Source organism: Beauveria bassiana, assembly GCF_000280675.1.
Source record: "Beauveria bassiana ARSEF 2860 unplaced genomic scaffold BBA_S00003, whole genome shotgun sequence".
In the NCBI taxonomy this organism is placed as follows: Eukaryota; Fungi; Ascomycota; class Sordariomycetes; order Hypocreales; family Cordycipitaceae; genus Beauveria; species Beauveria bassiana.
Window position 1 is genome coordinate 1019242 of NW_007930838.1, and position 17463 is coordinate 1036704.

The 17463-nt window shown below is 52.4% G+C and overlaps 4 protein-coding genes across 4 annotated transcripts; 3 read left to right on the forward strand and 1 right to left on the reverse strand.

Moving 5' to 3' along the window:
* Nucleotides 1-3287: 3287 nt before the first annotated feature.
* On the forward strand, nucleotides 3288-3762 carry BBA_01546 (uncharacterized protein; the record flags this gene model as incomplete). The annotated part of the gene is made up of 2 exons (XM_008596643.1): nucleotides 3288-3505; nucleotides 3561-3762. 2 exons carry the CDS (start codon nucleotides 3288-3290, stop codon nucleotides 3760-3762), a joined length of 420 nt encoding a protein of 139 aa, XP_008594865.1.
* A 1079-nt stretch (nucleotides 3763-4841) lies between these two features.
* Nucleotides 4842-5954, forward strand: BBA_01547 (uncharacterized protein; the record flags this gene model as incomplete). Its single annotated transcript, XM_008596644.1, has 1 exon — nucleotides 4842-5954. The coding sequence occupies one exon, from the start codon at nucleotides 4842-4844 to the stop codon at nucleotides 5952-5954; it is 1113 nt and encodes a 370-aa protein (XP_008594866.1).
* Nucleotides 5955-7141: 1187 nt separating this feature from the next.
* BBA_01548 (peroxisomal half ABC transporter) lies at nucleotides 7142-9709 on the reverse strand (the record flags this gene model as incomplete). Its single annotated transcript, XM_008596645.1, has 3 exons — nucleotides 7142-7458; nucleotides 7518-9027; nucleotides 9080-9709. 3 exons carry the CDS (start codon nucleotides 9707-9709, stop codon nucleotides 7142-7144), a joined length of 2457 nt encoding a protein of 818 aa, XP_008594867.1.
* Nucleotides 9710-13523: 3814 nt separating this feature from the next.
* BBA_01549 (NLI interacting factor-like phosphatase) lies at nucleotides 13524-16796 on the forward strand (the record flags this gene model as incomplete). The annotated part of the gene is made up of 6 exons (XM_008596646.1): nucleotides 13524-14414; nucleotides 14471-14620; nucleotides 14675-14956; nucleotides 16245-16443; nucleotides 16608-16703; nucleotides 16762-16796. 6 exons carry the CDS (start codon nucleotides 13524-13526, stop codon nucleotides 16794-16796), a joined length of 1653 nt encoding a protein of 550 aa, XP_008594868.1.
* Nucleotides 16797-17463: the final 667 nt, after the last annotated feature.

Consider the following 17463-nt stretch of genomic DNA (forward strand, 5'->3'; position numbering starts at 1 on the left):
GACGCAGAAGGCACGCAGACCGACTGAAAATTTGCGACGTGTCGCAGGTTGCCTGCCTACCAACACTCTGCGATCAAAGCACCGCTGCAGCAGTCAACAGTCGCCAGGAGACCGAAATGAACCACGAGAGATATCGTAGGAAAGCAGACGAAATAGAGTCTACCCACAGCAAAGGGGCGCCCGAGGTGGTGGCAGCGTGGCAGCGAGGTGAATAGCAAGGCTAACGCGCGTTGAGGTGGATGTCAGCGATTGTTGCTGCCACGGGCTTTGTCTCGCATTTCACCAGCCAGCAGAGGGCCTAGGAAGGGGGGGACCAGCTCATTCAGTCGCTTTTGGAGAGTGCGCTGTGAGTGGCAGAGGCCGCTAACCGGATGAAGTATAGCGCCAATGGATTGTGGCTCCTCGGATATGTCTGCCACCAATCAGCGAGAGGAATGTGTTCTGTTAGCCGGGCTGCCAGTACCGTTAGCCAAATGCTGCAAATTGCTACCAAACCTTAACAGAGAGCAGCAAAGCTCAAACAGCTTGTTTTGGCCAAACATTTGTGACAACGCTTCTTGCTGTCCAGTATGCAGACGAGGAAAGATGTTGACGTGTGCTCTGCAAAGGTCTGCAGGCTATGCATCTGACAGAGAGCCAGCCACACCAAAGACAAAATCGGCAAAAGAAAAAATTAAAAAAGCTTACCCACACTGGACATCATCTGTGAAAAGGATCGAGATAGGCCTGGCCAGAACAGGGACCCAATGGTGATGGTGGGTGGGACGGACGGCCCGTACTAGTTGCATCATAGCAGGCCAACGGTGTCAGGGCGATGGCAAATGCCAGACGAAGCGACGGGATTTTCTTGCAAGAGACTTTCAATTCTCTCTGAGATGGAAGTCCGAGCCCCGACAAACACATGTTGGCAGTGACTCGCTGCCAACGTCCCCACGCATCGTCCGGAACCGACCCCGTTGGACCCTGCAGATAGAAATGATAATAACGGGCGCCCCGACAGTCTCGCCAGAGAAGGCGCTCCACCATCGCAATCTGAAATGATGTGATGCGGGAGAATGCTGTGCAGTTTGGACTGTCAAGTCAAAGCTTGATGAGAACCGGGTGTGCGACGGGTTGCATGGTCCTGGCCGTCTCGTATCACGCAGCCCAGTCAGGGCCGAATGAGAGTGTGATCCGCTTCCCCCCCTTTCCCAGCGTCGACAAAAGAAAATTTGTGATACTTTGATTTTCTTGGGCACCAGCAGATTGGCCGCAGCAATAATTGGCAGAGAAATACTCCAGCAGTTCCTCGGCCATCTTGTCAAATGGGCGGGCTTGGGTGGCAGTGGCCCTCTCCACACAGTCGAGGTGGTGGGTGGTGGGCTGGGCACCCCTGGTATGCACGCCTCGTGGTGGCGGCCAGCGCAGGACGGAGTAGCGTAGCGCCAATGTTCGGATACTCGCGCGGGCACCCCGGCCCTCGATGAGTTTGACTCTGGGCAGCAAGTAGGGGAGAGCAGACAGTCGTGTTGCGTTGCGTTGGTGGCGGACATTGTGTTGAGGAGAGGACAATTCAGCTATTTTTGACGCTTTCTCTTCTGAAGAACGCAGCAGGCAGCTTCGCGTTCATGTCCCGCCGGCCGCTGGCCAGCAGTGGGCAGTCCATGGCAAACGGACGTGGGGATATAAGTCGCCAGCGTGGCCGGCAGCGGTCGAATGGCAGCGCCAGATGAGCAGCGCAACAGCAAAATTTCGACAAGAAGAAGTCGACGGGAAAAAAAGAAGCGGCCAAAGAGGAACAATGAGATGTGGGAAGGAAAATTGGAAGAAGCTGGGAGGAACGGGGGAGGGGGGCAGTTAAAGTGAGCAACGCTGCCTGGGGCCGGGTTTTGCTGGAATCGCCAACTCTGCCGATTACAGCGTAGATTACAGCGATCACAGCGTGCACATCTTAGATTACAGCGTGAATTACAGCGGGCGATGACTCTGGTGACCAAGATTTAGTGGATTCTGCAGGCATCAAACGCAGTCAAGCCCTGTCAACGCCCGCCTCGCTACCTGAAAATAGTACCGTCAAGATGCACACCACTTTATGTATGTCGGCAAGATGATAATGATGCATTAACAAATTCGTCTTTTTATCAGATATGAGAGCTATTTTAATTCGCTCTGTCCCCAATAGAATCAGGCCTCTCTGACTCGGCCAGACTGCCACCCAAGCTGCCACATAAGCTGCCACCTAAACTACCTAACATACACCCAGCAAATGACCACGGCAACTAGCGCAAGCGCTTCCGCTCACCAAATATCACTCACCCACCATCACACCCTTTGTGCCTACGCCAGCTGGCCAGTAAGCATTGCACCACATCAACAATCGACAAGTTCAATAGCCATGACTGCCAAGCAGCTTTGAGTCGACCTGTCTGTGGAGTGGAGTGAACAATGCAGCTCCTGCAGAAGCACGCAAGTCAGACATGGGCACCGTCGGCCGCCAGCCAAGCACCAAATCAGACCAGCATGAAAAACTTGGCCTTGTTACACGTTGCTACGATTTTCCCAATTTGGGTATCTTGACATGTCTTTTGTATTCCTTATCTCTAAAGCGCCAAAACGCCGCCGTATTCTGCAAAGTGTCCGTCTTCGCTGCTGCTTTGCCGCCTCTTTTCACGCTCTAGGAAGCCGCCGCTTACGGAGCAGTGAATGATGCTACCGCTTTCACCATGAATTATGCATGCCTTCTACAATCGGGATCTGTCTTTACATCTCGGAGACTTTGACACACTCGCACTGGTTCTCGCCGAAACACTATGGAAGTGGGTTTCTAATCGGCGCACAAAGGCAATCCTCGCACGACAAAGGTTGCCGACATAAAGCCACAAAACTAGGATGCGAAGTCCGATACGGGAAAAAAAAAAAAAGGCGGCGAAAAAGGCAGCAACTACTTCCATTTTTACATTTTCAGGGACAAAGCTCTGAATACTGGCGGAATCAGATAGACTGCCAGTAGCCCCCATCTTGCTGCACACCAGGCATTCAAACAGACTCATCAGCAAAATTGCCCGAAACGAAACAATCATACATCCTAATATCCCAAGATTACACCAACATCATCACGATGACCTCGAGTACAATCGAAAACCTCGGCACTCTGGACGAACTCTTGCATCTGCACAAAAAACTCGTCCAGCTCCACCAGCAGTGCCACAAAGCCGCCAGCCAGTAGGTATTGGTAGCTCCTTTATTACAGTGACGAGAGGCTCGACTGCCTCAATTATGTCTGGCAAAACAACGTAAATCGGCTCATTATGCCGGAGTGGAACCCCCAGGTCATGGCAAAAGCGTCCACCAACCTAATTTTCCTACTCAAGCCTGCGGTCGAGGCGACACTGCTGCCAAAAATTTCAGTTCTGTCTGGTAAGTCGCAAACAGACTACAGCTTCACAGAACTGGTCAACGAGCTGAACATCGGCGGCAAATCGTTATCGATTCCTCACGCGCAATCGGTCAGATCCAACAAGGCAAGGTGAAGCTTGGACCCGTTCGCAGGACATCAGGCAGTTGCTCAACTTCTTGGCTAGTATGTTGCCCGAAATGGCTGTCACCATAATGGAGCGACTCTTCTTATTGAATGAGGATCTGCTCTCGATAATGAGTCGCATTGTGCAGCACATGAGAATGTACCAGTCAGGAAAAAGTATCGCTCAGATTTTGGCGCCCAAGAGCAGGGACGAGTCGCCATGGCACCAATACGGCATCGTCGCTGCCGTCGAGGATGCTTAGGACGACTTTTTTTTTCACTTTTTTTACAAACCTTTTGCTCGGAGGAACGACGACATTGGGTTTGCTGAGGGCGAGGACAACGGTGCTGCAGTAGCGGTTCAGGCGTCGAAGCGCACCGCGAACGCGGCGCGAGGGCAAGATGAGTCTGAAATATCCTTTTACTCTTTCTCAATCCAGAGCTCTGGGGTTTAGACGACGAGTACTAGAATGGTGTGGAGTCGCCCTTGATATCAGAAGGAAGTTCGTCTTTCAGCGCGGCGCTGGAGGTGCCAGAGGCCAAGTGGTGTCTGCGAGATGAGCTGACGAATATTAATGATATACGCGCTTCAGCTTTGAGCACCAAAAGACAATACCTTATGCGCAAGAACTCAGCCCCGAGCCAGTCAAGTGGCCAGTCGCCAGAGAGACAGCCAAATTAAGCTCCGTACATGATGGCGGAGCACGAATCAGGTACGTGTCTTCAGTTTCCGTTCTCTTTCAAAAACTTACAAGTGTATGATATCCGTCTTCATCCAACATCTCTACTCCGAATTGTCTTGTTGATGCAGTGTCAGTGCCACTGTGCTTTGGACTAAACCGTCGTGCTCAACAGGCGTCACCGGCTGCTCTCAGTCCGAACTTCACCTCTCCAATATGCACACATATAAGCATAATCTTGTTTCGATTCTCTGACAACTGCTTTCAAACTGGGCCTCTATCTGTTTGCATAGTAGGGCTAGTCGACCCCCGACCCGCGGTCGGAACTCACCGTCTCCATAACTGAGCGACGCGCGCTTCCCTGCAGCCTGCCGAAAGCGTGCGTCGTCACCCAAAACGGGGCATGTGACCTTGTCGTCGGTCACAAATGGACCAGAATATATTAGAAAGTGATGCGTAGCACTGTGTTTGCTGGCTCATGCTGGCTGACGCTGGCGTTTGCTGTGCTAATTCACAGCTTCGACGGCCTTCGGTCGTCTGTTTGCTCGTCATACCCTAGGATCGATAAACTCAATGCAGACTCTCAAGTTATTGCAGGTCCCCTATCTTAAAGAGGTATAAAGAGCTTTTGTCTGTGCTTCACAGCAATTCTGGGAACAACAATGCTTCAACAGCTGGCAAACATCTGTCACATCGAGTACACTTGTGCTCGTCTTGTCTCTCATCGAGAGGTCCAGGATTATCAGGCACAGTGTTGGTTCGTGAGAGTTCCAAATGCCCTGGATGCGAAAGGAAACGCGCGCATTGTTATGAGACACAAGCGATTGACGAAGCAAAACATCTTGCTACAAGCTCTGTTAAGTCTCGCCCACAGAGAAACAACTCTTACCAAGCCGGAAGAGACTCTCGAAGTCGCCTTAATTGGCATCAGTATAGATGCTTTCGAAGAGTCAAACGCTGCCGAGGATCAAGCTATCAATTGCCTGCTACGTGCCGCGGAGTTGATCAAGAACATGCCGTTGACTTTCGACATGCCACCATTTTCACGCTCCCTAGACTTCATGTTAGTCACCAAATCTCTTACCCTTAAGTCCATAATGATACTTGCCAAGCCGCACCTTGACATTGCGAGAATTATGTCGTCAATCGTCGACCCTCAGCTGGAACCAAAGGTTGGACAGGCGGTGCAGCGCCAGTGTGATGCCACCGTGGAAGTCGCAGCAGCATGCAAGTCACCAACGATAACGAAAGAGGACAGCCCGGCCCAACCAGCATGCAATTCGCCGACGATGACGAAGGAGGACAGCCCAGCCCGGCCAGCATCTCTTAATAAGAAGAAAAAGAAGCCCAAAGGCAGATCGAAGCCAGAGTCTGATAAGCCAACTGAACCTGCTCCGAAAGCCCGGCCCTTGCTCCAAAGGACCGCGCTGACGCAAGGCGTTCCGCCGACGCAGCGCGTTGAGCCGCCACAACGCAAGATCATAGTCAGCCCCTCCGCTGCACAAGTGTTTGCGACTCTATTCGACAGATCGGAGTTGCGAGGCGGACTGCACTGGGCCAGCTTTGAGGCCGCCATGGCGGAACTCAATTTCCGCATCACACCGCGGCAGGGATCGAGCTTCCATTTTGAGCCGCCAAAGGACCTTGCTCTGCGGAGCTCGCTGACCGTCCACAGACCTCACGGGCCGCGGATTGAAGGTTTTAGGAAGCTGATCCTGAGCCAAAGACTGGCACGCACATTTGGATGGGATGCTGAGACATTTGTTGCTCGCTAGAAACCTCTATTGATGGTAGGTATGACTTTTGTCATGGGGCGACGTCTTTGCGAGACTACGGTGGAGCATCTTTGGGATTCCATGTATCTCAATTCCTTTGAGATTGGATTTTATTGGAGTGTCGATAGGCACATTACCTTACATCACACTGCGGCCGTTGGAAAGAACAAAAGGGGGCCGCAGAATAACGAACATGAATAGATCATTTAAATAAGTAAGCGTCGTCAATAATGAACACCTCTAGCAGTGGTGCTCTAAGTGCTTGATTAAGAAAAAAAGGGGGCCATGGGTTCTAGCGTTGTGACGAGAGCCTCGTGTAAGTGAGGGTGGCGATGCTCGTGGACGCTCGTGAGCTCGCTAACATGTCAACGGCTGAGTGCCGGCAGTGTGACATGTGGAAAGATGCGTGCTTGGCTGCTCCGAGCAGTCGTGTTTATGTACACTGCCCAGCGCAGGCTTCTTCAGTATATCAGACTTGAAAAATGAAAGCAACTGCAGGAAAGGAAGACAAAGCTCATGGATTTTCAACAGAGGTGGTGTTGTGCAAGGGAGCGTCGACTTAGTGTCACAAGGTGCACGAGGACGAACATGTTCCGAAACAGCAAAGTGAGATGGGGGCAACGAGAGAGTCCCTCGTGGCCAGCGTATTTATTGTCTTTTGGGTATTCGAGAGATTCCGGCGACTTGTGAGATGATGCTGGTTGAAGAAGAGAGGTACAACAGTCCAGTCACATGAAGAAGGGCAAAGATCTATAATAAGAGCATTGTTTTAACATCTCTCAATGAGCTCGGATGCGAAGTGCTCCTCTTGATCCGTTGTAGCGGACAAAAAAGAACTAGCCCATTTGGACAAGTGGGAGCACACAGGCTTGCGCAGGCGAAGCTGGAGCACTTGGCTTGAAGCCAATAGGACACCATCATTGTCCTATTCACCCTCCAAGGCTGTTACAAGTTACAAGCGGTGGAGGATAGGAGCGAATGGTGTGTTCAAGACATGAACGTGCGCAGAGAGGAAATTTCTTGGGTTCCTCGCTTCGGTCATCATGATCATGTATTCATTGGTATTCGATTCATCCTCATCCGCTCTGAAAGTGCACCCCTTGCATACATACGTACAGATGCAGATGTGGCTTGTTATAAACAAAGATGCATGTTCTACATCGTCCAGCTTCGCTCCACCCAATAATCTACGCCGCGGTAGCTTCCACCGCTTCTTCCCCAGCAGCTTCGGCCGTTTCAACGTACTCGGGCGCGTCCAGCGACTCACCCTGGTCCGTCCACACCGCCGCCAGCTCCTTGTCAATGTCTTGTCGTCTTTGCTTCCACTCGTCGACCTGTGCGAGCCGCTCGCGAATCTCTTGCAGCTCCTTTTCCACCTGGAGCTTCTCGCGCTCGGTGCCGATGCGCTCAAACTCCCAGTCGTCGCCAGTCTCGCCCTGCCCCAGAACTAGGTTGTAAGTGTGGTACTTTTTCAGAGACGCGCGGGTCGAGATTGTGATGAGAGCTAGAGGCAAGTGGAATTAGCACGTGCATCATTGAAGGCAGAAAAAAAAGTCAACTTACTGATGCCCTTGTCCTTGCACGTTTCGTAAAGAAGTCCTTCGACATCGCTAGACACGGCGCTGGTGCCCTCGTCAATGATGGCGTACTTGGGCTCGTGGTACAGCAAGCGAGCAAAGCCCATCCGCTGCTTTTCGCCGCCGCTCAAGACGTCCTTCCATTCTTTGCGCGTGTCCCAGCCGCCTTCGCGATCGGGCAAGTATCCGAGCTTTGCCTCGTCCAGGACGCGTTTCAAGTCGTCCTCGGATTTCCGCTTGAGCCGCATGTCTAAGTGGCCGTCAGGATAAATGACTTGGTCGCGGAGAGTCCCAGGGCTGAGATACGGGCGCTGAGGCAGAAACATAACACCATCCTCGCCAATATTCTTCGGCCGGCTGACCAGGCCGCGGTAGACCGGCCATAGGCCAGCGAGAACTCTCGCAATAGCAGTCTTGCCGACGCCGTTTGGTCCAGAAATGAGCAAGTGCTCGCCGCTGCGGACAATCATAGAAAGCGAATCTACCAGCTCATCACCGCCTTGAGGCCATATACTAGGGGCAACGATGGGGACCTGCTCGAAGCGGACACCGTCAAAGCCCTTTTGGATGGTCCCTTGGACATCGGACAGGGAGTACATATCGTTTTGCGCGTTGCGCAGATAGTAGGCGTCGGCGTGGACTCGGTGCAGAGTTGAGATGAGCGTGTACACGCGACTCGTGTAGCCAGCAAGCTCAGCCAGATCCTTTAGGGAGTACATCATGCGACCACCTGCATCAGCAAGCGAAAGCATCAGACGCTTGTTAGTGATGAAATCCTTCATTCGGTTACGTTCGCGACCGCCCTTCTGAGCGTGCTCGACCATCTCTGACAGTCCGCCAACGCCACCCCAAGCTGGCAAAAAGACGGGCAACGAAGCCAGTAGGTAGCCGTAAGCGCTCCAGCTGTACTTGAGGATGAAATCTTCGAGGATGTTGTAGCGAATTTTCAGCATGTAGATGCCCTCCATCCAACTCTTAAGCGACTTGTACTCCTTGTTCAAGAAGGTCTTTTCCGTGTCAGCACCGCCATAGAAAGCGACCTCTTCGGCATTCGCAATCAGGCGAGCGTGTAGGCTGCGGAAGTCGCCCTCTTTGCGGCCCTCTACGGCCTTGAGCTTTCCGAATGGAGGAGATAATCTGCGAAGGATGCTGGCAGTAAGGAAGTAGTTGCTCATCAGGCCAGTCAGGGCTAGAGGTCCCAGAGATCGGTATAGTTGAAAGTTGAAGACGCAGAGGTCAATAAACGGTTTTCCGAGGGAGGAGTAGAGATTTGCAGCGGCCGCGCAAAAGAGGGTGAGGTCTTGTGTGATGAATTGATCGGCTCCCTGGCCGATTCCGCCATCGAGGTTGGTCAACTTATAATAGTTCATATTCTCGTTGAGGTACAGATCATGGATATATCTCGTGAGTCGCGTGCGGAAAGCAATAGACACCTTGGATTCGAGATATTTGATGGCAGCGTTGGTGTATGAAGCAAACCCTCCGAGGCCGAGCCACTGTAATGACGATTTAGTAAAATGGAAGGATCAATGTAGCATGACGACTAACCTTGGCAATACCCCATGAAAAGGCCTTTCCATTTCCGGCAACCAAGTCGCGCACAATCTCACCGTCTAGACGTGCTACAACCAATGAGAGATAGGTTCTCAGAATGAGAAAGAGGCCATGGCTGAGTAGTAGACCGGCTTCTTTGCTAGTCCAGCGAGGGATCATGATACTCATCAGGCTGAGAAACTGGTGGAGGAAGGCCAGATTCAAGCCAGGTTTGGTCTGAGCTGAAGGCACTGTTGCGTCACCTAGACCTGAGACGCGAGGTGGGTTGAGGAAGAGACGCCGATGGGCTTCGAAAGTAAGAGGTTTAGTGGTGTTGATTATGACCTTGGAGGTGCCATGCTTGTACGGGACGTATATAGTTCGCGACCCATCCTTGTTATGTAGCCACGAGTTGGTACGGACCAGCTTGCGGCCCTGCTCATTCTCTTGAGAGCTCTTGTTCCACCAACGACGAGTGCCTTCGGCGCCAACAATGATGGAGGCAATGAGGGCGAGCGTGGCGAGTATGCGGCTTGCGCGGGAGCTGTTGCGGAATCGCGACTTGGCGGCACCGGTCCACTTGTCGAAGAAGGCCGCAATAGCCTGCTCGGCAGCGGTGCTGCGCAGCGTCGACTGCGCAGCCATGACAGCGAACGGTGTGGAGAGAGGCGCGATGCACCGAGTGTGAGGTGGCGGAAGCCGCTTAGCAGTGGGCGAATGCGATCGAGGACATGAGTCCGCTGCGCTTTGGCGATACAGACGGGCGGCAGCACAAGTTGAAGAAGTCGATGGTGAGGGGAGAAGTCACAGCAAGGGAGAGAGCTTGAAATATTGGACGCTGGAGAGGATTAGATGACGAGAGTTGAGATGGCCCAAAGTCAACTGGTCAGAAGGTGGTGTTTAAGCTGGTGACAAGGCATGTGAACGGGCTAGTGCGGCCTATCCGAGGCACGTCAAACGGGTCCCGCTCGCTGACTGCAGCCATACCAGAACTGGTGGAGTCGGCGGCGGTCGTCCAGTCCGGGGCAGTCACATGATTATTTCTGGAGAAGGCCTGGAGAAGCACGAAGCTGCAAGCTTGTTCACGAGAGGATACAGACAAGGGCGATTCAGCATCATCAAATCTTGCATCGGTGTGCATTAGATCAATAGACGGCGACCAGTGGCTGAACCAATTGTCTGCAGATAATTCCATCTTACGCAGCTTTTCTCTCCTCGTCATCTTGCGTTCCTTCTCCCTCGCAAACGGCGTCTCGCAGAAACTCATAAAAGGACAGACATGTGCGAAAAAGTGTCGCCTGTATCTGACAATGAACGGAGAAATGGCCGGTTCCACGAAGCTGACTGCAAACTACTAGAAACCGCACTTCCTTCCAAAGAGGCTCGGGCCATCGGCCCGCCACCACATGTCTCCTTTGACAAAAGCATTTCTGTGTCCGTAGATTCCCAGACGCTGAATCATGCACTGCAGCCAAGCAGCCACTCAACCACTCAGCGATACGAGCCGAGACTTCTTTATGCAGCGGATCTTGACTACTACACCATCAGTCTCTGCCTCGTAATAGCAAGCGCTTGTACATCACCAGAGAGCACAGTCAGCGTCTGTGACGTCGCCAATCTAGGTGAAAATCGGCCAATCACTCGTTTCAATACAGAGATGTGATGGATGCTCAGACTAGTGTGCCAGTCTTGTCGACCTATCAGCATATGCTGCGCCCCCAGCAGCGGTTCGCTTAATAAAAGTAAAACTGGCATGCACACCCACACAGAGGAGTGCCCCCAATACAAACATCTCAACGACTTGACCAGTTATCCGTGCATCTCTGTCCAATGCGATACCGCATCTTTCCGCACGATTCACCCTCCCTCGCCCAACGGGACGTCATCCGGGGGCGTTGCCTGCCTGCCAAGGGGCTTGTTGCCGGTGGCACGCTTTTCTACAGCACGATGCGTGTCTCTGGCTGGCCACGGTCGGGGATTGGCTAACATGGTAAAGTGGCATCACGAACGCCGGGCGGCAAGAGACCCAATCAGAATGGTGATGGGATCTTGGGGGGCCAATGTCGCACTGTGACGAGACCCAGACTGCCAAGCTGCCTGGCAGTAGAAATGGCAACACCATTTAATAATTAGTCGGATTGGCATGCTCCCCGTATTCCGGTAAGGTTTGGCAAAGTGCTAGCCAAAGAGAGATAGCAATGGCAGACTGTCGAACAATGTAGTTGACAGCCTGTGTGTCTCTGAAAGCCATCCACTCATCAACCTAGCGTCTACTCTGGTATAGTTTGCCTCACAGTGGTCCGACGTCTAGCTTGTAATTAAGACGATGCTCCACCAGATTCGCCAGCCAGTTATTCGTATGAGCTCAATGTCGCATTATTAGCGCCCAGCGTCCTGCAGCTTCAAAGGGCTGTGGGTTGTGGGCTGTGATGTTGCGGACGCCACAGGAAGAACGAGCCCACGTTCAAAACTGAAAGACGGTATCAAGGCCGAAGGAGGTGCTGCAGCATTCAGTGCAAGTGAGTCTGTGAGCTGATGAAGTGAAAAATAAATGCAGCAGTTGGCAACACATGGAAGTGCTTGAGCGATATCCGTACACTTGACAATGCACCATCGCCACACGGACTAACGAAAGGCGCCGGGGACGGGCGGAGCCGTCTACCGTAGGCATACCTAGGTCTGTATCTAATAACTTGCTTACTCACTGTGTGCATTGATACTAGTGGGTTATTTAGCAAGCAGGTATTTAGGTTGCACATTGCGCCGCACGGCAGTCTCTCATGGGGGGGCGTCACCAGGACGAGATGGCAGGCAATGCACCGGGAGAAAAGCAATGTGAGGTGGGACGTGGATGCGAACCGAAGGCTTGTCGGGAGCTTATGAGGATGCAATATATTTTCCAAGTAAAGTGAGGATGCAGATGCACACGGTCATATTGGCAACCTGCCAGGTGGTTTTGGGTGTCATTGAGAGGTTGGCAGAGGAAGACAAAAAGTTGGACAGGAGGTACAAAGAGGTACACAGAGATGGTGCAAACACCGTTGCTCATAAGGTAGGTACCTAAACAGTGTTCCGGAGCGCCATTATTTACAGGGGGCTGACTACCTAGGTAGGCAGTTCAAAGTAATTAGTTAGTTGTTCACCCGTCTGCTCCTTTTCGCCCGTGACTTTGACTCGATGGCTTTTGTCTTTGAATGAAATGGCATCTTGTTGCCGGGAAATTAAAAAAAGACTCGAACCCCCACCCCTGTTTTCCACGCTGACGGTGCAATTCGGACCTTTGCCTACCTGAGTCCTATTTATTGATTGCTGTCCGCACCTGATAAATAGATAGGTATCCCAGCGCTGCTCAGGGGAGACGCTGTAGGCAGCCCTGGAGCGCCCTGAACAGGCTAACGGGAAGCCTGGCACTGGCCTATCAGTGTCAAGCCCTGGGCTGATTTAATCTCATGAGAGACCCCACTCACACCGAAAAGCCCCTCCATTTCGCCTGGCGACAACAAGTACCCGAAGGTACTTTGACGGATGCAGGCCCCAGCACAAGGTCCTTTTTCTCGCCCAAAACTTCCCAGCCAGCCAAATATTATTACTCGCCAGAAGTACCTTTTTATTACCTTACCTCTCTCCTCGTCTCCGTCGCCCGCTGCCTCTGTCCGGCCCCATCTATCCCACGGGCCCCAGCCTAGCTAGTTTGCTCCTCTCCTTGTCTTGTGCCTGCCTCGTTGCCCTCAACCTTCTGTCTGCTGCCAACTGGTAAGCTTCCCGCTCCACGGCCTCTCATATTCCTGGCGCCACGAGCTTCCTCCATTCATCCTCCGATACGCCGCACTCCGGTTTCCCTCCGCTTCTCATCTCGCGACTCGACGTCCTCGCTCTCGTCCATCGCCAAAAGCAGACGCTGTCCATCTCTTACCCGCAACTCGTCTGAGGCCTGGCACCCCTTCCGCCAGCCTTGACCGCACACGCTGCCATTGGCCCCAGCCTCGCTAGCGCTTCCATCTCGACTCGGGCCTCACGTCCTCGACGGCTCGATTTTCCTGCCGCGGCCCCGACGCGACCTGTCGCCAGCTGTCGTTGCATTTGTTCCCCGTCACCGACCCTCTTGTGCGATTTTCTTCCCGTCCAGACCTCGTGTCTTGACAATCCCCATCGCACTCGGTACGGTTGGCCCTGCCTCCTGCCTATCTTGGGCTCGGACTTGTGCGCGCTTGGCCAGCCCAATTGCTAGTCGATGTGAGTTTTCACCCCCTCTCTGCCCTGTCTTTGCTGCGCTCGTCGTCGCATGCCGTCGATCCAGCGCAGACTGGTGAATATTCGTGGTCTCGTTGCATTGCATGTCGCTAACCCGCCCGCGCCTCGTTGAACAGCCCGTTAAACTACTGTGTCACAACCTGTGCCGCCATCACCTTGATAAATCAGCGATAGGAACCGTGATATACCCATAGAACAGAGCACAAGCATGCCAACCGATAACAGCGACACAATAACCTCCGACGAGGCTGGGACCGCCCGCCAGAGTCAGGGCATGCTCAAGGTCCCTTCGAGATCCTCTTCACAACAAAAAATCCAAGCTGCGCCCTCTGCCACTGGCCGCAGTAGCAGCAGTGCCCGCTCCAAGGACTCCAAGAATAGCTACGCCGAAGCGCAGCCCAACGGCTCTATGAGTGCTACGCGCCAGGTTGGGGACGCTGATGTCGCCAGCACCCCTGGCCACACACAACCAAGCTCGCCATCCGCCAGCGAGCAGAAGCAAAGAAGGAAAAAGGGAGGCCTTCTTTCTCTACTTGGCTGCTGCGGAGTCCCAGATGATGAGGACAAAAGCAACGTTCACAAACTAAACAAACTTCCTCAACGGCCGACCACGGCTAAATCTCGATCCCAAACTTCTCAGGACCAGTACGCTCGCAACTCGAATGAGAAGCCCAACAACACAGTTGCTGCCACTACCGACCAGCAAGGAGCCTCGAGCGCCTCCCAGGATATCATCATGGAAGAAGCGGACACGCACCACGAGAACCCGCCTGCCGTTGCCGTCGAGCCTCCTAGTGCACCGCAATCAGCAGGTGGAGGCAACTCTTCCAATGGCGATGACTCCGAAATGCCCGACGCGCCTGAGGATTCTCGCGAAACGCCAGTCGTAGAGTCTCCCGAGGAGCCTGACGAGAGAGCTGTGCCACCTCCGCCCCCTGGGCCTGCCGTCGCTACGACCGTCCCGTTCCCCCTCCCTCCTGCTGCTGCTGCAGTGGAGGAGGAGCGCAAGTGGCTGCTACCCCCCATTGCTCCCGAGCACAAGGGCCGAAAATGTCTTGTTTTGGATCTTGATGAAACCCTTGTACACAGCTCATTCAAGGTACGTACAGTCACACAGGGGCTATACTTGATCTCGTTCTGACACTCTGCCCGCAGATTCTCCACCAAGCCGACTTTACGATACCTGTCGAAATTGAAGGCAATTATCACAATGTATATGTCATTAAGCGACCCGGAGTCGACGAATTCATGAAGCGAGTTGGCGAGTTGTACGAAGTTGTCGTTTTTACCGCGTCTGTTTCTAAGGTATGTCAACAAATTATCCATTGAAGTAGCCCGCCATCACTAACTGGCACGCAGTATGGAGATCCTCTATTAGACCAACTCGACATTCACAATGTCGTTCATCACAGACTTTTCCGCGAGAGCTGCTACAATCATCAAGGCAATTACGTCAAGGATCTATCGCAAGTCGGACGCGATCTCAAAGACACAATCATCATTGACAACTCACCGACCTCGTACATATTCCACCCTCAACACGCCGTTCCCATCAGCAGCTGGTTCTCTGACGCCCACGACAATGAATTGCTAGACTTGATTCCTGTCCTCGAGGATCTGGCTGGCCCCAAGGTCTCAGATGTCAGCCTTGTCCTCGATGTCACTCTTTAAAAGAAACAGAAACTCTTTCGAGCGGTCAAAAAGAAGAAGAAACAACTTGTACTTTTTGCATTTTTCTCCATTCTTCCTTTGTTATTCAACAAAACCACTTTTCGAAATCTTTCTATTACATCTCTGCAGAGCTTCCGATGGGAAACTACAGTATTCCATTCATAGCGCAAGGCGTTTTTGGTCAAAGGGGGTTTCTTTTCTTTTTGTTTCTCCTGGTCTCTTTTTATCTTCTTCCTGGTGTGGAGAGCCTTCGTCGCTGGTATAATGCATGCACGGGGATCAGAAAGAGGAGAAGAAGACGAAAGGGAAGAGGAGGGGACAAGACGCAGGTGAAATATACTTTATTCTTCTTTGTCTTTTTGTGTTTTGTCATGTTTGTTGAGTTTCTGTTGGACGCTGCGGTTGAAATGCAGAAAGCCAGCGCAAGTGGGAAAGGAGAAGAAAAGATACCTCATACTATACATAGTTGCCTCAAATTGTAAAACTCTTTCAATGATACAGCTATTGTATTGTTGTCAATGAGGGTCCAATGGTTACTTTTGAGCTTGACTAGTCATGCCAGTGAAGCAGTGCGACAACCGGACCGATGTTCTTTGACTTCATCATCTCGATATGTAAAAAAGAAGACCGTTGGATGTCGTAAAAAAAAAAGGTAGTAAATAGTACAATAAGCAAACAAACAAACAAACAAATCGCAGATTGTATAGATTAATTGACGGGATCTTCGTGACAAGGTTTCACTGAAACTAGCCGGAACATTGTTCTGCCGCCGCACCGGTCGAGACCCTTTTCTGGTGCATGTGGCCTCAACTCACCAAGGAGGGAGCAGCAGCAACTGGCCAGTGGTCTCCAGGTGGGTTTAGCTTGCACTTTACCCCCGTCGCAGACAACACATACCTCCCGTTCCATCATCGCTCCTTGTCCATCACTCTCGATATCCAAATCGATCAATCCTGCAGCGGTTCGTCGACTTGGATTTTTTTCTTCTTCCTCTCTTTTCCGGTCTTGTTTATTTCTCATCATAACATAATGGTACGTCTTGACGCGAGCAGCCAATTGGGAGGATGCGCGGGCGAAAGCCAGAGCGACTGGACACCCTGTCGCCTTTGTCGTGCGAGGGAGTCGTCGCAACAGGACAGACAGCCGACGCACTCGGCGACTGCGCAGCTCCTCCCGGACGATGCGATTTCATATATTGGAATTGTGTCCGGTGATGGATGGAATTGTAATTAACGCGCATCTCGTTTTCTCGATATAGTCTTCCCCTCGTGCTTCCTCGCCCGAAGGCGCTGCCACCGGCGCCAGCCTCAACCGTCCCTCGTCGCCCACGCCCCCCGGCGGCCCCCGAACGGCCATTCGTCGCCGCGCCGCCGCCGACCAGAAGGAGAAGATTGCCAATGCCCGTCCCAGCAGCACCCGCTCGGCCGGCGCTGGCGGCTCTAGCAGCACCATGCTGAGTACGTGTGCTCTGCACCGCTTTGCGTCTAGCCTCCCAGCAACGCCAGCTCTTGTGTGGTTTCGAAGGGTTTTTAATCGCCCGTCGGCTTGATGCAGCAGCTGTTGCTGGGAGAGTGATGCTTCCCCCCTCATGGTAATTGATATTTGCTAATACCCGTCATAGGACTCTACACTGATGAGTCTCCCGGCCTCAAGGTCGACCCCGTCGTTGTCCTTGTTCTGTCTCTTGTCTTTATCTTCAGCGTTGTTGCCCTTCACAGTACGTATTTGCTGGGCCGTGGTTCTGTTGGTCGGAAGGAATTAACATTGTGATGTAGTTATTGCCAAGATTACCCGAAAATTCTCGAGCTAGATGGAGACTTGATACATGGAAGGGAACGGGAGACGAAGCGCGAACAAAGTTGATGGGACGTACGAGACGGATATTGGCGCCGTCTTGTCAGTACGACGAGTAATCCTGCGGAAACTGATGAGTTCAAATGATAGGTTTGGGACAAATCGTTTGGGGGAACCGGCACAATACATCCCATCTTTTCTGTTGCGATTGCAGAGGGTCTCTACGCCAGAGATTGGCTTCTTCTGGTTGTGGTCCGGCATGTTGTATTATACAAAATGAAAATCTATAGACCCAAATGCTGCAATAGTAGATGCCTGGTTTGGAAGTGACGTGGATAGGGTCGGTTTCCGATCGTCGTGCGTTGCACGTCAAAGAAGGGGACGTGATGTATTGTACAAGCCTACAATTCATCTAAATTTACCATATGATGGCGCACTTACCATCGTCGCGCCGAGGACTGGGGCCTTGTACGTATGCATCTCTGCACAGCCCTCCCTCAGCCCTCAAGTAGGAAAAAGAGGCTGCACATTGACTCGTTCCTGCATCTCGGCATCCAAAATGGACTAATCTCTCTAGTGCCCATTATCAGTTGCCACTTTAGCCAGGCAGCAGTTATTCAATGATTGTTGTGTATTGCCTCTACCCTACATCAGCCAAGAGGCTAGCTCGGTTCAGGCGATTG